This window comes from Pituophis catenifer, unplaced genomic scaffold, assembly GCF_029215685.1.
Source record: "Pituophis catenifer annectens isolate HBS135680 unplaced genomic scaffold, rPitCat1.0.hap2 SCAF_7, whole genome shotgun sequence".
In the NCBI taxonomy this organism is placed as follows: Eukaryota; Metazoa; Chordata; class Lepidosauria; order Squamata; family Colubridae; genus Pituophis; species Pituophis catenifer.
In genome coordinates, this window is record NW_027256887.1 from 77,404,561 (window position 1) to 77,426,483 (window position 21,923).

The 21,923-nt window shown below is 38.9% G+C and overlaps 1 protein-coding gene across 1 annotated transcript in view; it reads left to right on the forward strand.

Moving 5' to 3' along the window:
- CACNA1C (calcium voltage-gated channel subunit alpha1 C) overlaps positions 1–21,923 on the forward strand; it is a 476,362-nt gene that overhangs the window by 405,593 nt on the left and 48,846 nt on the right. Inside the window, 1 exon segment of the mRNA XM_070946686.1 lies at positions 7,678–7,761. Within this exon segment, the coding sequence (XP_070802787.1) occupies positions 7,678–7,761 (84 nt within the window).

A 21,923-nucleotide genomic window follows, 5' to 3' on the forward strand; every position in this document is an offset into this window, starting at 1 on the left:
GGAGAAAGCCTCAGGTACTGTGCACAGATAATATGAGATGAATATAAAGCAGTGGCAAGAGATTGTACAAAAGAAAACACAGAATAAAATGGGAAATAGCATTTAGACTTATATACCACTTTACAGTGCTTTACGGCCCTTTCTAAGAGGTTTACAGAGTCAGCCTATTGCCTCCAAAAATCTTGGTCTTCATTTTACCAACCTCGGAGGGATGGAAGGCTGAGTCAACCTTGAGCTTGGTGAGATTCAAACTGCCGAAGTGCTGGCAACCGGCAGTCAGCAGAATTAGCCTGCAATACTGCATTCTAACCACTGCACCACTATGGCAAAGAAGAAAAACTCTGACTAGGATGATGAGTGATGCAATATTGGGAAGAAACAATTAATACATCCACCAGTGCAAATTAGGTTCCCAAGCAAAACCATAAATGCAATCCCCTATACCATACATTTTTGACATGGAAAGAAGCCCAGTGTAGGATACATGACAGGTTAAGATTTAGGCTTGTATGTCAGAAGAAAAGAGGATCAAACTGAATTTGCAGATGTATGACAGAAATCATGGTTTGGATACACAAAATACAGCACGGTATAAAGTCCTAGAATCTGCTCTACACCTGTCAAGATGCATAGTGTTATTGATTTTGATCAGGAGAAAAATACAATGTGGAGGTGTCAGAACATGTTCCCCACATCTAGTTAGGCAGTGAGCCAAGACTACAGGCTTCAAAGGAAACCTTTCTCACAAGCTGGTATGGCAGAGCAGGTAGGAGAAAATGAGGTGCCACCGATCAGATGGTCTGAGAGATCCAAGAAAGGCACTCCACCCTAAAGGCTTTCCTATGTTGTTCAAAGAAGAAGGTAACGGAACCCTGCTCACTGAAAGACATCAAGAAAATGTCAGTCACCAAGCCAAAAAAAAAAAAAAGAGAAAGGCTGCATAACCGAATCTCTTCACAATACTGACACATAAAAACTTGTCGAGACACCCGCAGAAAAGAAAACAAATGGGTCTTCAAAGCCAATGCAACACAGAAGGGAATTAGCCAGTACCATAAGGCCCAACTAATGTGTAAACGATACACAAGTATGCCAAGGATTTATGATAAAACTTTTGCACCACTAATCAAATATATTTCTATAAAATAACAGAATTCATTGACCCTGGGAATAAAAATTAAAGTTTCCAAAACATTGCAGACCAAGAACAGAGATATATTTTCGTTGTATTAAATGGTCAGGACTCTCCCTATTAATTCAGGCCTGGATTAGAAAGATTAAAAATGATAGGAAGGCTCCACCTTTACATTTTTATTAATAGGTGGAGCCCAAGATACATAGTGGCTAGAATGAAATCCAGTTACTGTCAGTGTTCCGAGTAACACACCCATTGAAAGATCCAGGTTCGCTTCAACTCTGAAGCGAAACTGGCTGGAGCCATCTTTTGCTACCTCATAGTTGCCAGTTACCACATATACTGTACAACTAATTGCTTCAACTATCACATGTTTTGGTGACATAAACATGAATTGCATAGGATAAAGCTGTTCAACTAACTTATTTAAGGAATAACAAAAATGTACCAAATTTAAATATTTTTAGTTGGGGTGCTTAACAATCCAAAATTAAAACATTAAATATTAAATAAAATGCAAATGAAGTAAAATGAAATAAAATACAAATTTAACTGTTAATGCTGCAGAATATCAACAAAAAAAAAAGAGAATGTGTTTTTTAGGACTATTCAGAACTATTTTTCTAGAATAAGGAAATTCACTGACAAGTATTTCAGACTTTTGATTACATTAGTCTGCCTGGGGCTATCAAAAATGGGAAGCATAGTTTTTTGTTTGTTTTTTTAAATTTGATTTATATGCTGCCCTTCTCCGGAGACTCAGGGCGGCTTATAACACGTTAAGCAATAGCCTTCATACTTTTGTATATTTATACAAAGTCAGCTTATTGCCCCCACAAACTGGGTCCTCGTTTAACCTACCTTAGAAAGGATGGAAGGCTGAGTCAACCTTGAGCCTGGTGAGATTCGAACTTACAGTAATTGCAGACAGCTGGTGTTAATCACAATGCTTTTTAGTCTGCTGAGCCACCAGTTTGATTGAGAAAGATCATCTTAAAGAATATAAGAATAGCCTGGCTGGATCTTGTCAAGGCTCATCTTAGTCCAATGTTTTGTTTGTCACAGTGGCCAACCAGACTCTACAACTTGCTCACTCTCCCATCATCCTGATGCCTACAAGAGAGAAGTTTTCACTTACTCATAGTAGGAGAGAAACTGTTTAACTGTTCAACTGTTTAATTGCACTGCAGTTTGTTCTTACTAGCTGATAGCTGATCAATTGGACAATGGGATCAGTGAGAGAAAGATCAAAACAAAATGGAGGTGGCAGCATCATGATTAAATCACTATCCTTGTTTACATATGTCAACCGCTGTTTTGACCCTTCCTTATCTTGTGGACACTACTGAACTGGATGTAGGGAAGAAGGCAGGGGTGGGTTCTACTTACCTTTACTACTGGTTCGCAACGATAGTATTGATTAATGCTACTGATTTTCAAATAGGCTGTAGGGATGTGAAGGATTCCTTGGTATTTAGCCAAGAAAGGGATGCTGAAGGATGCTAGATGAGAGCTTCTTTTAACAGGTTTTGTTGTTTGCTGACATAAACAACAGGCAGACATGGCTCATGGGTTCCTGTGGCTATCTGGACAGGTTCATGAAATACTTCATGAACAAAAAGAACAAATATGAGGAAATTTGCACTCCTCTCTACTTCATTCTCTCCATTCAGCATGAAAGACCAAGAAAACTTTGAGTAGACGAAGGATAAGCGGAGAATAGGCAAGGAAATCAAGGGCTGGTTTGACAGGTGCTTTTTTCCTTGCACAAATGAGATTCCATACCACCCACTTACTGTGTACGTTTGATGGGATTTTTCATATTTAATTGATTCTGAAATGGTTTGCTAGAAAAAAAAAAGTATTGTATTTAACAGTGAAGCCAAACTATTATTTCTGAGGGAAAAAAATATCTAACCTCCTGTCTCTCGAGTTAAAAAAAAATTTCAGGGCATTCTGTAACATAAAGAAATTCCTACTTGAGGTCTGGGAACTCTTCTGGAATTTTAAACAGAATGATAACCTAACTCTACCTCTGACAAGTAAGCAAGAGGACTCCCATTGGGTGGGAGATTAATTGTTTCACTCTAACCATTTCAGTTGCAAAAATAAACAATGCTATCAATTTGTTTTTCGTTAAACCCTCCCTAGCTTTTTTTCTCTTGGGAGAAGAAGAAACTCACAACAAATTTTCTGATGGGAAAACGCCTCCTCCTTCCTAGACTGAGGAGTCATTGCTTCAATAAGCTGTTCCCTTTCTAAAGCTCTTACGTAAAGATAAATCACGTGGCCCAGGAAACAGTTTCAGACACTTGGTTTTCAGTGAGTTTTTGGTAACTGTTGATAGCAACTTGTCATCCACAAAATCAAACAAACATACCTAAAAAGAAATTTCCTTTAAAGAACATTTTTTTCAACAGGTAAAATAATAAAGAAATAGAAAAGTAGACTAGAGTAGATAGTAAAGAATAGTAAGAGTTTTGCAAAATATGTTATTTACTTGATTTATAGTGGTTATAAATATATTATCCCAACAAGGCTTAGCAATTTTTTTTAAATCCAGACTTTCTGGAAATTTAGGTGGAGAGCTGAGTTCAGGATTGATCATACCAGGATTTGGCAACATGGGGCACCAGGGTGCCATACAGGCTTTAAATCAGTGGTGGGTTGCTCCCGGTTTGGCCCGGTTCGGGTGAGCCGGTAGTGGTGATGATGTGACATCAGCGAACTGGTTCTCTATGACTGGGAGCTGGGCCCGCCCCCGCGTTATACCTACCTTTATTTGTTGTTTTTTAGCCCAGCTGATAGGTGTGGCAGAATGGATTGCTGCACCTCAGCTGGGCAGAAATCTAATACGCTTGCGCAGAGCGCAAGTTTGGCGTGCGTGCGAGTGAAGCGAGCATGCGCACAGCAATCGCGTGCAAAGCACGTGCGCGAAGAGAACCGGTGGTAACAACGGTTGGAACCTACCACTGTTTTAAATCCCTTTTGGGGACTCTTCAAAGCTGCTATTCAACTTGCTAAAAGTAACATAGTTTCTAGCCACTTTGAAGTGAGAAACATTAAAACAAAATAAAGTGTACTGTAAGTCCTAAAAGAATCTTATTCAGCATTAAAGACCCCTCCCCAAACTTAAAAAAAACTCATTTGAAAATCCTGGCTTCACTTAACCCTGCCAGGCAAAATCATTTTGCAACCTTTGTCATTAAAAGTTTGCCTGCCCCTATTCCTAAATGTTCCTACTTTCAATCAAATTAGAATATTTTTATTATTATTTCAGCTTGTTCATGTTTAATGATGTCTCTCAGACTACACAATGGTGTGTAGTAAAAAAAAAAGCTGAAACTAAAAGACAAGAAGCTTTACAACACTATAAACTATTATTTGGTTATTCCTATATAAACACAGAATACTGTAGTTCTGTGATAGATAACCTCTTGCATAAGAGATGCTGGTTTGAGAAAATAGCTTAAGTTCTACAAAATGAATCTTGTTCTTTCCTGAGTTTTAGGCCTATATTTTAATGGAGCAGAACTTTACTGTAATGGATTCATTTAAAACCTCATGCGTTTACTTCACTAAACGACCGAGCCAAAATACTGTTGGTAATCTTAGTTGGTAAAGCTAGAAAATCTGGCAAATCCCCTTGAAATCACAAGATCTGCTTTATTCTGAAATTGGTTAGCTTTTAGTTATCCTCTTTTTTTTATTATGAAGCTTTGTTTTGTAAAATAATACCCTAATAATGACTGGAGGCAAACAAAGCTTATCTCCCTAGCCAACAGCCAAGAACTCAGAAGATTAAAAGGCATAATGTGGTTGGCCATAAATTCTGAGATATTCAGTGGGAATAGACTCACTCTCTCACACCATACTAAAACTATTTTTAAAATCCTTCTTCCTTTATCTAAATATAAATAGTTTATATTTTGTACAACAGTGACTTTTTTCTTGCCAATCACTGTATGATAACCCTGATCCAACATCAATAGCTTGATAAATATACAAATATTTTTCCTAGCAGTGTCTAATTTCCTAAAAACCAGTATATCAATAAATTAATTAGACTTGCTTAAGGCTAGTAAAGTTTATTCCTATGAGGAATATTGTGGTTTATTGGTTACACTGGTGCACATGTGGAAGTATTAATTTCAAGTTTTGTTTTGGGGCAGAAGTAAAGACAGCATGTAATAAATAATTTAGTATTTGTCATGAAAACGTTACCAAAATGTACACAATAACAATTGTAGCCACAGTAGACTATTTTGTGTTTTACTGGGTACAGTTTGTAAAATTATGAAATATTTCAAAACTGTATACCAAAAAAAAATTACAGTTGGTATAGATAGCTTTGAGAGATAAACTAGATAGATCTGTCATGAATATTGCTAATTTCAAATAGCTAGAACTGAGAGAGAAGGAATAGGGAATGCAGATTGAGGCAAAGACATGAGGGAAGTGGTAGTTAAACCTTCATATCTCTCTAGTCCCAGCTGAAATTATATGTGCATTGACTCTACTATTCACAATGGGAGCTTTTTACTTAAATAACATGAATAGGGGAAGAGAATTAACTGTTCTAATCTCAGTCTGGATTCTTGACACTGCAATGGCTATTTGATTTTAAAATAGAACAAGACATTTATTTTAAATCACATCTAATTTGGCCCTTAAGAATCATTTGAAATATGCTAGTATACATTCTGTTCGGTTTAGTGTCCAAAAATGTGGCTACCCACTCTTGATTTCATTGAAACAGGTTTGGTTGAGTTTTCAAAACTTTCATCTGTTGGTAAAGAGGACATGAAGATCTTGTATGCATTGAATGTTTGTATTATGTTATTACTCAAAATCTCTGTGCCTTTTAATCTTCATTTTTTTTTCTTTGATGTAAATGTCTAATTCCATATTTATTCCAGGTTGATCTAGTTCCTAGAGATGCTGGCGACCATCGACACTAATTTTAACATTTACCTCTAAATTTATAGGCAGAATATTGAATGATGTATCTTCTACTGATGCTTTCTTCCATTCCCAATGCACTCAGTCCTGTTTTAATGGGATAATAAATAGAAAATTATTCCTCCATAATTAAAATGCTGAATTCAAACTAGCCCATGATGTTTCAAAGTTTACCTGGAAATTTTCCTTATGTATGTTTCAAAAATGCATTTTACTTCTTTCTAATTTCACCCTCTCTTTTACTTTCTCCCCACAAAACACTCTTAACAGTTCCTCCAACTGTTGAGGAGTAAAAATCAGAAAGATTTTCAATCCAGGGATGTTGGATTGCAATCTAACTACCCAATCTTGATTCAAAATCTAGCCTAGCTGTGAATTCTAACTGCTTTCCTCTTAACATTTCTAAACCTGGTTTTCCCGCCAGTGTTGGAACTAATTGCTTTTCCCATTTCCCTCCCCGCCCCCCCCTTTTTTTTCTTTAAAAAATCCTGGGAATTCAGGCTCACATTTCACCCACGACCTGTAGTTTCCTGTACTAAGAACAACATCTCCTGTGCCACTTGTATTTGGTTTCTTTGAAAACGGATCTCAGCTGGAGAAACAGGGAAATCAGATTAGCACAAAATAGTAAACAACCAAAAACCAGCCTATGCACTATTTAATAGGATAAACTAAAAGTGGGAAGATGATTTTAGAATATAAATGTGTGAAAAAGAAGTTTTGCAAGTCTTGCAAAAATGTCTGAAATACTTAGAAATTTACCCACGTTTTTAATTTAAAAACAGAGTAAATTCCACCTCAGGAATTTATAAGATATCAATCTTCAGTTTAAACCCTACCTTACACAAATTCATTTTTAATATTAAAGTGGATCTAATGCTACAGTAATGGATAAATTAAATAAATATGATAGTATATGGATGAAAGATGACAGCTGTCTGTACAAAAGGAGAAACTTGAATTCAGTAGGCCTTAAAGCCATGTAAGCTGTTGGTAAAGATCCACTTTTTCATAATCAAGAAAGTTTTTTTTTTCTACTCAATCCTCCTCTGTCTGCAGGATATTCCAAAGACAGCTGATTTATGTCAGTTATAGTTTAATTGACTCTGAGCACAACGCAACCAATGGCCATTATGGGGTTATTATCCTCAGAATATAAAGAATGCTCTGTTTTAGGCTCTAGACAACCTTTTAGAATTCAGCTGTGGGAACAATTTGTTTCCTATTAGTGCTACTCTCTAATGAACCACCCACAAATCAGTGGTATAAAACATAAAAAGACCAAAAGAAAATATAAAATAGTAAAGGAAGGACTCCTTCACATTAGTCAGAATTAATCTAACCCCAATTTGCATACACACAGGCAGTCCTTACACAAACACTTGATCCCTTTGCTTTCAATGGGATTACATGTTTGAGTAATGCCAACTTGTGTGCTTATATGGAAACACCTGATCCTAGCTGCTCTTCTACAACCCCTGGCATTATTAGGGCAGTGATTCTAATGCCAATTCTGAACTGTTTCTGTCTGTCTAACATTCCTTTTTAATCCCCATCCTGCCTGCCCCTCCCTTATGTAGGGTTACTTTAGTGATCCTTGGAATATTTTTGACTTCCTCATCGTAATTGGCAGCATTATAGACGTCATTCTCAGTGAAACTAATGTGAGTATAACTCTACTCTCCTTAGGATGCCACCAAATCCTCCTTCTCTTCTTCTTTACTTGTTATCTTCTCTTTTTTTCTGGTTTATGTTTTCTTCCCTCTAGTCATGCTTTTATTGACCTTGCCGTCGTCCTTCTCCCGGGGAGGGGAAAAAAGGAGGAGGGTTGAAGACCTCCTTTCTTTTCACTGGTCACAACTGGTGGCTGGTGAAGGCGCACAGAGATTGGGGTATGTGTGCTTTTTTCCCCTCCCCAAAAGATGAAACCAAACCAAACCAGACATGTTTGAGTGTAACGTTCTAACTAACCAGGCTTTTTATTGATACCCTCCATCATGTTACAGAGGTATGAGCAACCAGTACTGTAGAGTGGTAAGAGAGTTTTTACTATGCCCACATAACCTCTTTCTTTCCTTATTTTTTTCTCTTCTCTCCCTCTTTCATGCTTTATTTATTTATTTGTTTGTTTGTTTGTTTGTTTTGATTTTTCTTTGGGTTTTTTATACCCTTTTTCCTTCTCTCTCCTGTTTGTTTTCTTCTTTCTCTTCTTTTTTCTTTCTTTTTTTTCTTTTTTTTTTCTTTTTGGTTTCCCTGACACATGCAGCACTATTTCTGTGATGCATGGAATACATTTGACGCCTTGATTGTTGTGGGTAGCATTGTTGATATAGCAATCACCGAGGTGACCGTAAGTAGCTGGCGTCTGTCCATGAATGTGCCTGCTCTTAATATTCATTTGTCTTTTCTGGGTTTTTTAATCTCTCCTTTTTTTACTCTCTTCCCTTCTTTCTCCCTCCCTTTTTATTTAAAGTTTTTTTTAAGGATTGCTTATTTTCTTCTGTTTTTGTTTATGCTTGTTTCTTTATGTTTTAGAACAATTTTGAAGATTTTCTGACTGTTGCATCATTTTCTTTCCCTCATAATCAGCCTGGCATGAATAAAAACTGTATAGTAGAAAAAAAAATCTATGAAAAGTTTGTGGAGTGAATGCACAATAAGCAAGTTTCTGTCCTGGGAAGTTGTAGAAATAGTCAAGACTGATTTTCCAAAACTATGTTAAATTTCCTAGGGCAATGAAGTACTTGCCACTTCACAAAGAATTATAGGGCAACTCTTTCGAGGTGGAATAGTTGGAACCAGATATGGAAAAACAATTGCAAAGATCTTTATTTTTCCAAATTCTTTTCTTCAATCTTGAATCCACAAGACTTAACAACTAAGCTAACATCCTATAATAAAACTATTACACACTAAATGAAATTATATTATTTGTCTCTCAATTATTTATGGAAAAAAACTTCATGAGAGGAGGAATTACTCTAATTTTTTTAAAAAATCATTAGTACCAGCTAAATTCTGGCTCAGAGAATATTTTGGCATTGTGAACGTTATCTATGTGATTTGTTCACTATTTGGCATTGCTTCAGTGTGGGCATCTACAGAGATCTTGACCAGCTGTAGCTGTAGTGATGAAAAGACATATCATTCATTATCATAAGCTGAGGGAATTATGTTTGGCAAAATCCGTTATTTAATTATAACACCACCCCAATATTATTTACAATTTCAGAATATTCAGTAAATTTTACTGAGCTAATTCCCATTCCAGATAAAATTCTAATTTGGACCTAAAATCAGATAAATTAGGTTAATCATACATACGTTCCATTCTCCATAGGACAGCCACATTATTTAGCAGGAAAATATGTGAAATGTGACATTGATTGATTGATTGATTGATTGATTGATTGTGCAGGTTTTTATAGCCCAACCAGACTATGGGCAAGTTACAGGTTATAATATAAATAATATATTATAAATAAACAATCATAGGAATCAAATAAATTACTGTTTTTCCCCGAAAATAAGATCCTGTCTTATATTTTTTTGAACCCTGAAATAAGCGCTTGGCCTTATTGCTATGCGCTCAAAAGGACAACTGGGCTTATTATCAGGGGATGTCTTATTTTGGGGGAAACAGGGTATTTTTAAAAGAAGCAATGCTTTTAACAATACTAGTATTGAAACAAAAAATAAATGGCCTCAATATATACACCAATAATCCTAACTAGGATTGAAGTCCCAGTAAAATAAAACTGCCTTTTAAGAATTTCTCAAAAACATGAGGGAAGAGGGTTTATGGATCTCTAGGAGTATTGAGGATATTTTCTAAATATTAGTACAGTACACTAATACATTTAATTAAGGTTAATTAAATATGGAACAGCAGAGATTGATTAAGTTAAACAGTTATTTATAGAACAAAAAAGTTGACTAGGGCTGTTTTTCTTCCCAGTACCAAATAGTGTTGAAGTGCAGATGACATTAATATTGATTCCACTTCACCTCTAAAGAATACCCTTCTACTATACAGACCCTAAAATTTTTGCATACGTCTTTTTATTACCTGGCATGTTTGAAGTTTCTCTTTTAATCTTTGCTTTAATTCTAACATTTCTTATTAAGCTATTCATTTTGAATTCCTTCTAACTTTTTTGCATATCTGATGCACTGATAATTTGCAATCAATTAAAGATGGAGTTTGTTCTGAAATGTTTGAAGTCATATTGCACATATTCCTATAGAATAAGAAACTGGATGGCCCTGTATATCAATTTGTACCTTCAAAAATAATCCTGCTCTGTGGCAGCCACCCAACAAATAGGCATTGTTTTTTGCAGAACAAATTGAAAACTTTCCCTCTTCACTTACCAATTGCATCATTCCTTTGTCGTTCCTACCATGAAAGTTTTGCTTTGCTTATGGTTTGTGAGCCTGTCTTGCGTGCCTGTATGCTGGCTTGCTCTGCACAAACTGGAATGGTGGGTGGAGGGAAGAAGAAAAGGAACATTTCTGAATAGACTACACAATATTAGTTTTTTACTTGATTCCAAAATCAGATAGCATATGATAGCCTATATAGCCTGTACTAACTAACTAAATTAGTCTGTAACGGATCTCTAAAAATTGTTGCAAAAGTAACAGGTTTGTATAAAATGAGCCTTTCTTGGCATTAATTACTTTGTCATGAAAGGTGATGGATGCATTAGATAGGAACACTATGAAGTCTCATCTGCACGGATTTTGCCATGCAGAGACAATTTTACTGAAAAGGCATTTAATCACCAGAAAATCAGAAGGCAAGGGTAAAAAGGTCAGATGTACATAATCAGTGTGTGTATGTGTGCACACGAATGTGTGTATATATATATGTGTGTGCATGTGTGTGAGTGTTTTTCAGTCGAAACTAAATTTCATAATGGAAGAAAATATTTCTTAGAACTTTTTAACAATTTTGAAAAAGATGCATCTTTGATATTTTATCTTTAAAAAAACAGGGAATAAATAAATATGTGTTCATATTTCTTTTTTAAAATTCCCTTATGTTTAATACATCAATTACAAATCTTAGTGGGATATATGAGTTTATATATCACGATATATTACCTCAAGTGATAGAGCAAAAAAATGTCTTAAAAATAGTGTAACCTTCAGCCTATTTCAATATTTGGTTTTGGAATATTTAAGTACCAAAAATGATATTTCAAATATATATTGCAGGATAATAATTGTCAGAGTCTTTTAACTTAAAGCTTATATTCTTAATAACTTATTTTTAAGTTATTAGTTATTAAGTTATTAGTCTTAAGTTATTAGCAAATAGCTTCAGTGTGATGACTGAGAAGAAATCTGCCAATTTTTCTTCTTTATTCATGAACAGAGAACTTTTATGACTAGTTAAACTGAATGGATCTAAACTCCATAAAATACTTATTTTGGATTTGGAGTTATTCAGGAAACACTGATGTTCCTTCTAATGCATTTTAAGAAATATTGCTGTAGGAAAATCACAAAAACTACAGCAAATTTGAGTAAGTTAAAAGCAGAGCTTTGAGGGGGAGTATAAAAAGGGATTTTTTATGACTATCTGAAAGCTATCCTGAAATACTAGAAAGCATGTTCAGAAAAAAAGGAATAAACCTACAGTTAGTTTTCAATTCATCATAAAGCTTAAATTATTAATCTCATCTCAAATTCATTTATTGAAACTTATATGGAGATCTAGCCATAGCCATTTCTTATTTTTGCCATATGTGCAAAACTATACTCAATTCTTAGAGTATAAAAATATGAAAATGAAGGAACGCAGCTTCCCATCTGCTCCAGATTCCAGTCTGTATACAACTTTCTGATTTCCCAATCAGCTTCAAAAATGTAAAACAAAAATGAACAAAACATGTAAAGATAAGTAATTATACCTTTCAGAACCTTCAACATGAACTCTAAACTAAAGTATATCAGTGCAGTTTATAAGTCCTTTGAAACATGGCAGATCAAAAACACAAAAGTTATAAAAACTTGTGACAAGGAATTACTGTACATTATTGGCTGTTTGCTACCAAGTGATCAAGCAGAAAGGTTTTGCTGAGACTGCTAATTAGGAAACAAATGAACAGAACAGAATTGTCCATAGCTCAAAGTTCCAAAAAAACAGATAAAAAATCAAGATCTGGATGTGAGAATCTTAGGTCCTCCATGATAGAAAAATGGGAAACACATGCAATAGATAACAATTTTAACAATACTAGAAAGTGGTTTCTAAAACAAACATGCTCTGTTCTTCCTTAGAAATGATAAGTCAATTCCTGAGAGTATTCAGTTAACTTTTTTTTAAAAAAATAATTCTATGTAATTCAGAAATATCTTTTATATACCAGCCTTCCCCAACCTCTTGCCCTCTTAACTATTGGACTATAATTTCTAGCTGTTATGGCATGCAATCTGGATCATTTTTCTCCTGTATATACATCCACTGTGAAAAATTTTCCAGTACTATAATCTCCATTTTTAGTAACTGGAAGAATATTTGCCCACCCCCATCCCAACACACACACACACACACACACACACACACACACAATCCATTGTTGGATTGGCAAGGCGTGCTAATGAAGCCCTTAGTGCTCCATTCAGAGTTGCATCTGGAGCAATGCTTTTTGGAAACATTTCTTACAAAGTATTCTTGGAAGACATGCACTTTTGTTACCCTACAACAGCTGCACTGCACATCTTTCTCCAGATAAAACTATGAATTAGTATTAATTAATTAATTAATTAATTAATTAATTAATTAATTAATTATGCAACACAGGGTCAAAATTCATTTGTGTATTTTAGGTTAAAATACACACAGAAGGAATAATTTTTAAAAAATAGTCTTTTAGATTCGTATTATGTGAAATTACACCTTTCACTATGGATTTCAATATGAATGTTTATCCTGATTTTTTTTGAATTTGGATTAAACTGAATACAGTACAAAAGTATAAACTTGCAAAACTGAAAAAAAGAACAAATATAAATCAGTCTGTGGCATGCTGCTGCTTTGGGTAAAAAAAAAAAAAGCATTATAAAATTAACATTGGGAAAAAGAAGTCTAGAAAAGATTTGGGAAACCCCGGAATTTTTCTTTATGAAACAAGGAATTTCCTAGTAATTAAAAAAAAAAAAACACTTGACGATCTGTATTTGTGACGTGCTGAGATTTCAGTCTGTAGTATAATTAGACTATAGAAGAGATCATGTACAGTATTGGTATATAGCCGTGATGGCGAACCTATGGCATGCGTGCCACAGGTGGCACGCGGAGCCATATCAGTGGGCATCCGAGTTCAGCTCCCCCCAACTGATTTTCGAGCTTCCTGGGCCCACCAATCGGCAAACAGGCCATTTCTGGCCTCCAGAGGGTCTCTAGGGGGGGGTAAGGCTGTTTTCGCCCTCCCCAGGCTCCTAGAAAGGCTCTGGGGAGAGTGAAAAACTGGTCTACCAGGCCCACTGTGCCATCACGTGCGGGTTGCATAGAATTATGGGTGTGGGCACGCGCGTGCGTGACCCCCGTGCTCCCCTCGCTTTTGACACACAATGGCAAAAAGGTTAGCCATCACTGGTATATAGGAATGGTTCTGCAAATATATTTTATCATAATTCAATAGGGCTAGAATCTAATTTTGTGTGTCTGTGTATGTGAAATAAGTCAATGTGCATATTTCTTTTTCTGTTTACTTCCTTTTTATCTGTTTCACTTTGGAGGATATTTCAAATAGTCTAAATCATTTAACAGTCACCTGTTTGTATATCTGAATGCAGGTGTATCCCTTAGGGCTTGTGCACACATTAAATTTACTCCTTGTTAAACTGCTTTGCTTACCTTTAGGGAGCAGCACGCTAGCTCTAAGATGAGCTAGAGCTAATTCACTAGAGGTAAGTGAGACTTTATTGGGAAAACTAGTTTCCACAGGGCAGATGACATCCACTTTGGGTAGACAATGTGTGCACAAGCCTTAAAAGTATAATTGAGCTTTTATGTAGATGCATTTGTAATTGTCTAGATGCCTAACACGCTTGGCATGTAATTCTCTTGCATTAGAGTGGATCTGCATGTACTGCATGTGCATGTTTAGTGCATGAATATAAACTATGAACACATGAAACTACTCTTTAGCTACATTCATTTCAAATGAACTGTATTGTCACAAATTTCCATGAAATCACTGGATTGCCACAAAAACAAATCCAATATTAGTTGTGTGCCACTTTTTAAAGGTCAGGGGTATCAAATTCAAGACCTGGGGGCCAGCTTCGGCCCACAGGGTGCTTAGATCTGGCCTGTGGGGCTGCCCTGGAAACAGTGAAGGACCGGTCTGTGGTGCCTCTGCCGGGGAAAATGGAGCTCGGGAGGGCTGCATGCAGCCCTCCCGAGCTCCGTTTTCCTTGGCAGAGGCTTTCAGGAGACCGTCGCAACTGAAAATGGTGCTCACGAGGGCTGTTTGCAGCCCTCCCAAGCTCCATTTTCACTTGCATAGGGTTGCAGGAGGCCATCACAGCCAGAAACTGAACTCGGAAGCCCATTTTAACTGGCAGAGCGCTCGGGCCACCAAAGGTGCCCCCGACACGAGTAACATCGAGCTGGCCACACCCACCCTGGCCATGTCCCCCCAGCTCCCCCCCCCAAGGTCAAACACAACCCTGTTGCAGCCCTCAATGAAATCGAGTTTGACACCCCTGGTGTAGGTCTCTGAGTGTAGGGTAACAATCTACTAGCAATCTATTATGTCTCTTTTCAGTTTACCTTTTGCAACAGTTGGAAACCAAATTTTAGCCAAGAAGCCATGGTTGTTTCTACTAAGTTAAGATGTTTACAAGGTTGTTACCTTCCTCTCAAGGCCCTGAATACAAAATTTAAATCCAACCTACGCAACTTTACTTGGAAGTAGGTAGTTCTGATGTTATTTCTCAAAAAAGGCGCACAAATTCACATGCTTAGATTCCTAATGTTTAGATACCTCTTGATTTTTTAGCCTTTGATTTCATTTTATTTTCTTGCATCTTATTGATTATTGTTTAATTAAGGGGTTATATGTCTGCTTGGTTATACACTCAAGTGCTAATGCAGCACTTTGTTAATTAGCCTCATGAAGACTGTGGGGGCATGACCTTAAATTGGAAGCTGCTCAGAGGGAGTTTTCCATTCATCTTCCTCTCTAATTCATATTCAATAATAGGCTTCTCTTAGGTCTAGTTTAGTGAACACCTTACCTTTTGCTAGGTGACTTAGCAAGTCCTTCATTACGGGGAGGTGTTCTCCACGCACATGGTGTTAATTCCATGGAAATCAACGCAAAGCCTCATCCCTGGTCTTTTTTCTCTTTGAACAGCACGTGGGCTGCTACTTTGGATTTTGTGGGCTGAATGAAACCCCTGGCCAAATTGGCATTGATGTATTTTCTCAATTTGGCCATCTCTTTTGGGGTCATGCAGTACATCCTTGGCTTTGGCAACTTGGCTCCCAGCACGAATTCAATCACAGTCTGTTGGGCAGTGGGGGGGGGAGGAAATTGCAGTCTTGTTCGCTAAAGGTGTCTGTCAAATTCCAATACTCCTTGGGCACCTGGGGGCAGCCAGGGAGTCTGTCTGTAGCCGCTGCAGTATTTTCTAGCCAGCTGGGGTTGCACAGAGGTTGTTGCTTGTTGACAATTATCTGGTGGGATTGGTGGCAGTGGACCAATGCCTATTCTCAGTTTCCGGTAACCATCTTCCCACGTGATGGTTGGGCCAAATTTGTCTAGCCAAGCAAGCCCTAGTATAATTGATTCAGTCATTTGGGGGCTACTACGAACCAGATAAGCTCCCTGTGGCACCCCATTTCCAGTCTAATGAGCTCCGTGACTAAAGTGGCTGGGGCTCCGCCTATTAGCGTCCCATCGACTTGCCCAAAGCATATGGGATGCACTAGGGGCTTCGTGCTTATTCCTAGCTGTTGGACAATGGGGAGACTAATCAGTCACCTGGTACAACTGGTGTCTATGACGGCTTCTACGTCCTCCTAGACCCCAGTTTCTGGCCCTACTATCCGGGTCTTGACTGTGAAGGGGAGTATGGCTTCACTTACCATCGGGTCTTCTTTGCTGCTGCTTCTACTGGCAGAGCCCGGAGGGATCTCCAAAGCAGGAGTTTCCTCACTCCTGGCTGGGGGAAGAGGAATTGCTTGTTGGGCGATTCTCCCCTTGTCTGGTGGCTTCCTTGGGATCCTCCTTCCCCGGGATGCTGATGGGGTCTGGAGTTGAGGGACTGGGGCGGGGGCCAGGCACTCAGATGCTCTATGCTCATGCTGGTCGCATTGGAAGCACTTGATTGTCCCCGATGGTGCTGGCTGAGGCACTTTGGCCAGCTTTGCAGGAGTTCAGTGACCCAGGGTCCTCTTGGCTGGTTTCTCCTGGGTAGGCTTGCGATGTGGGTGGATCTCTAAGTCCATTGCCATGGCTATATTGTACCAGTCCTGTATACAATCTGGAACTCCCCTGATGCCACAAGCTTGCCTGAGATCCTGGCCTCTTTGAAGTGGTAGACGAGGAGGCATTCAGGCCAGTCTCTCAGTTTTCGGGACATCCTCTGGAAATCCCAGACAAATTTTTTTGGTGGTCGGTCCGCTTGCTTCAGGGCTTTGATCTGGGCTTCAGCCTCTTGCCTATGGGCCATGACTTCAAATCGGGCCCGGAACAGTTGCACAAACTCGTGAGCATCCTCTAGCTCTGGGGCTCCTTCATCCTGTAGTTGGGCTATCCAATCTGCCGTGTCCCGCTCATTCATGCTATCAGCAATGGCTGACACTATATCTTGATAGGTTTGGTATAGATCCCCATAACAGTCAATGTGGGACAAATCCAATTGAGGAAATAGGCCAGCTTCCCTGGGGATCTGACAAACGTTGCTCTGAACCATGGGGGAGGAGCTGCTGGCTGGGCAGGTTGCGGTGCTGGTGGTGGGGCCAATGCTGGCATCCACTGGTACTTCCTGACCGGGGTAAAAGGCCCAGCCAGGGGGGATTTGGTCAGCAGGAGGCAATCTGAGGACTGGTTGGCAAGGGGGGGTGTTGATGTGAAGGTTCTGACAGATGCAACACGGTTCTTCCTGCAGACCCGGGCTGGAATGCCCTAGCAGGCCTTGCTGCGGTGCTGCACTGACTCCTGCAGGAGCTGTCATCCCAGTAGACCAGGCCCAACAGGGGAGGCTGAGGCACAATCCACTTTGCGCTGAGTGGAACGAAGATGACACTCCACTCTGGGCAGTTGTGGCCCCTGCGCCCATGTTGGACAGTGGGGGGAGGTTGTGCGATGCTGCCCATGTTGTGTTGGTTGAACCACTCTGGGAGATCCGCTAGCAACTGCCCCACTCCCGGGAATTGCTGGGCTCAAGAGGTTGCGCTGCTCCATTCGAACTCCTGGGCATGCTCCGCTCTGCTCGTCCCCATCCGAGGTTCCTGAAGCGTCGCCCCGATCGCCAGCTCCCGCAGCTTCACCCCATAAGGAAGGATCTGGCTGAGAGACCTACCAAGGCACCAGCTGTTTGGGCCAGGCACCCCGTCAGCACTCAGCCTCGGTGGACTCTGCTGCAGCCACCACAGCCTCTGAAGGGGAGTAAAGGGTCTCGAGGAGGACCCCCAATCCAGTCCCGGTGGCTCCCTCTATAGTTGCCATCTTCTCTTCCATCTTCCCTGAGTCTTTATACCGCCCGGTGATCAGGTCGACAGTCGGGGCTCAGGACCCCGGACAGCACCCCGCTAAGTGGGGAGCTGGGTTGAGGGTTTTTTTAAAGAAGATTCAGGTTAATGTCAGGGTTCCAAGTAACGCCCCCAACCAATGAAGACTCTGAAGCAGGCAGTTTCTCAAAGTTCCATTTTATTAGAGATGTCATATTGGCACATCTGGGAAAACCTAACTCTGAAAGCTCCCAGGTTTTCCCCACCCAAAAGAAAGTTGAAGTCCCTTCCTCTGCAGCCACATGTCCATTACATGGGCCAATCAATCCACCATCCCAACTGGAGATGCCTCCCAGTCATGCCACTCCAGGTGCAGGCTGAACGTCCTTGACTCTCAGAGAAAAGAATGTTGTTATGACTAAATACTTCTACCAATTCCATGCAAACCTCCCTCCCAGTTTCCCACAGCACTAAGTGTGGCATCGCTGAAGATCCAAAAGAAAAGATGGCCTCCAGAGCTGACATAAACATTTCCTCAACTAGTATAGGGAGATATAAAGAAAATTACCTGTCCTGGGTCAGGTTTCTGGCTTTTGAGACTGAGTCAGTCTAATTGAATACAGTTTAAAAAAAGAACCTGTGAAAAGGTGCCCTTATCTTAATTGAATAAGGCAGATATTCTCCATCAGGCACATATGAAAGCACTGCTTATATGTGCTGAGTTTATATGTCCTTGTATTTGCAAAAGTATGGATATTCTGTAAAAGGCAAGTAAAGTTTATCTACTCCTGCATGGCTAGCAAGTCCTTCTTTTCGCAAAAGTAGACAGCACTTTGTGGACCAGGTAACATAGTTTGTTCCATCCAACCGGGTTATAGTAGAATAACTTGTACCTTGCTCAAAAGCCATCATCTTGACTACTACACCCACTGCCTGCACTTCTCACTTCCACAAAAACAAATTAAAGAGCCCTGGAACGTTCTGGGCCCATAACCAATGTTAGGGTGTGTGTAAAAAGTATTTGTTGCTTGTGCAACGAGCAGAGCAGAAACACACAGGGAAGGAGATAAACGTCCAGCTCGTGTGAGAATAATACTTTATAGATAACAGTCTCGATGTAAGTAAAACAGTCCAAGGTCATAAACAGTAATATCAGTCCAGTAAGTATCTTCCCTTACCAAAGCAAACAGACTTTAGTAACTCTTGGTATACAGTACCATATAACAGACATAGTAAGCAACAGGATACAATCAGGTATCAATCCGGAAGAACCAGGAAGAACGAACGCTTCTCTGTGCTGCTTATTTATGCACTGTAGCCTAATTACAGGGTTCAGCAAACCCTGATTACATGGCTCAGTTGTTTCTTAAAGAAACAGATATTGCCTGACCAACAAGTTAGGAGTAAGCTGCAAGCTAAACCTAACAGGTGTCATCCCTGAGAACTCACGTCCATGGAGAAGACAGTGTCATTGGTACAGCTGCAGGTATATTCCTATAATGATAGTACAAAGCCAATTATTGCTACAAGCCTAGAAGAGGCAGTTTTATAAATATTCCAAGTAGCATTTAAATGTGTCCCTAGAAAAAATTGAGAGGTATATTACCAATAGTTTTGGGAGGTTTCTGAAATGATTCTAAAGTCAGAAGCAAATTCTTCTTCTTGTGCCATATCCATCATTGGACATTGGCGATCATGTTGGCAATCCTATTTTTGTCAGAAGCAAATACAATTTTTAAAAACTTTTTGTCAAACCCTGTCTTTTTCCTCATTTGGTACTGGTTTATTTCAGGTTAGGACAGGAATGGGAAATCTTGTGATATTACAATACAACCTCACTCAGTCCCAGCACACGTGGTCAATTTTAACCATAACAAAAGTTGAACCCCCAAATACTTGTGGAAAGTAGATTCCCAGTTCATTCTCCTGGCAAATAAGAGATCTATCTATATATTATAAATCCAGAAATATCAACACAAATGCTAATATCCTTGGAAATTCCTTTTTCCATTCATTCCCAGTGGTACTGTACATCTTTCTTCCCTCCCTTTCTCCATTCCTATTTTTTTTATGACAACCTTGCCTTTGTCATTCAAGTCAGGCCAAATGCCTGTCAGCCAATTTTCAGCAACAGTCAAGAGTTTCTGAAAGCAGAGAGCTATGGGTTCAACCTGGAAACTTGATACTAAGGCTACAGGTCAGCTGGGGACAAGAGGTAGAGCTCTTTGCATCAAAATCTCAATGATTTTGGGAAACCTGGGTGAGATTCTGGCTACAAACCAATTTATGTGTAATTTGTACAGAAATCAATGGGGCGTGTTTCCCTAAAAATGGCTTTTAAGATTGAAATGACATTGATATTTAATGTAGGCTGGTTTGAAATATGGCAGTAATTAGTATAGTCAACTGATTGGTTCAGTTGGCTGTTTTGGAGCTTCTCTTACTAGTCCCCAGTAGGTGGCCTGAGGATTGTGGCCTAAAACAGCCCCACTCTTACAATGCAACAAAGATTGGTGGAAGGACGGCATGCATCTAACCCTTGGCCTTTTTTTCCAGATTCTGCACTTATCTATGTTGTTCTGTCTGCTCATCTCTCTGGTGCTCTGTATTTTATCTTCTAACTTTTCCAGTCCTTTGCTGTAGAACTGATATTGGAAAGAAATCTTTGCTTTCTACATATGTGTGAATACTTTGTTCCGCGAGAACATTATTTTAAAAAATACTTCTTGCAAAGCTGGTGTGAGAAGAGCAAAGTCCTCCAATATATAGCAAGCAAAGCAGAGGTGGGTTTCAGCAGGTTCTGACCAGTTCTGGAGAACCGATAGCGGAAATTTTGAGTAGTTCAGAGAACCGGTAGCGGAAATTCTGACTGGCCCCACCCCCATCTATTCTCTGCCTCCCAAGTCCCAGCTGATCGGGAAGAAATGGGGATTTTGCAGTAACCTTCTCTTGGATTGGGGAGGGAATGGAGATTTTACAGTATCCTTCCCCTGCCATGCCCACCAAGCCACGCCCACCAAGCCATGCCACGCCCACCAAGCCACGCCCACAGAACCGGTAGTAAAAAAAAATTGAAACCCACCACTGAAGCAAAGGATAGGAGCAGCCCACAGCTTCTTTTGGCGTTTTATATTATTCTTCTCACTGTGTTGTCACCTTAATAATTATGTTATTTCTGATATCTAACTCTGTATTGTGTTTATGTGCATGTTCAAATTGGATGTTGCTTTGGAGTTTTAATGAGTTATTTATTTGGGAGAATAGTTATGATTTGTGTTTGGTTTTGTATCGGATAGATTATTCTACAAAGAATAGTCAAGCAAAGGCATTGAGTGCAGAATTGAACATTTCTCATCTATAAGATCTTACAAATGTATGAATGCTGCCAATGTTCCTATGATCCAGCAATGAGACTTTAGGCAGTGTCATACTATTAGAAACTGATTCAAATATGCAAAACAAGCTACTAAATGTAAACATGCTTCTTGCATAATATATGGAAATCACCAATTTTATCTTATTGTGTGGAAGCTAAACTTATTTTTTTTCCATGAAAGAATGTTTGTAGCTCTAGCAATGTTTGTGGAACCTAATATTGGATCCAAACCCATTCACACAATTGGAAGGACCTTAGATTGTGAAAGGCTGATCTAAGGAAATTCATGTTTCCTATATGGAAAAAACATTTATTCTGAGTGTGTAATGCTGTAAGATTATTTTTCAAAAGTCATAAATATATAAGTAACTGTTTAAAAAAGTAATAGAATCATTTATTTTTTTTAAAAATAACTGCTTCTGATCTAAAATCTCAAAGTGTATTACAATAAAAATATAACTTAAAATTGTGAAGGATGTAGTAAAATGAAGTATAAATGCACTAACTTTTCTTCATGAGCCAACGTACAGCTTAAATATAATATTTAATATTTTAAATACTAACTACCCAGTTTTCCAAAATGTATTTCTCACTTTTTACATTTTAACAAGTAGAGTGGGGAAAACACAAGAGGAGAATCTATTCAATTTTTCCCTGGTAGCACATATCAAAAATTGAGCTCCATCCTATCTGGTACTCTCCAGATCTCTGAGGTGTGTCATTTCCAGAATTACCAGCCAGTATGGTCAACA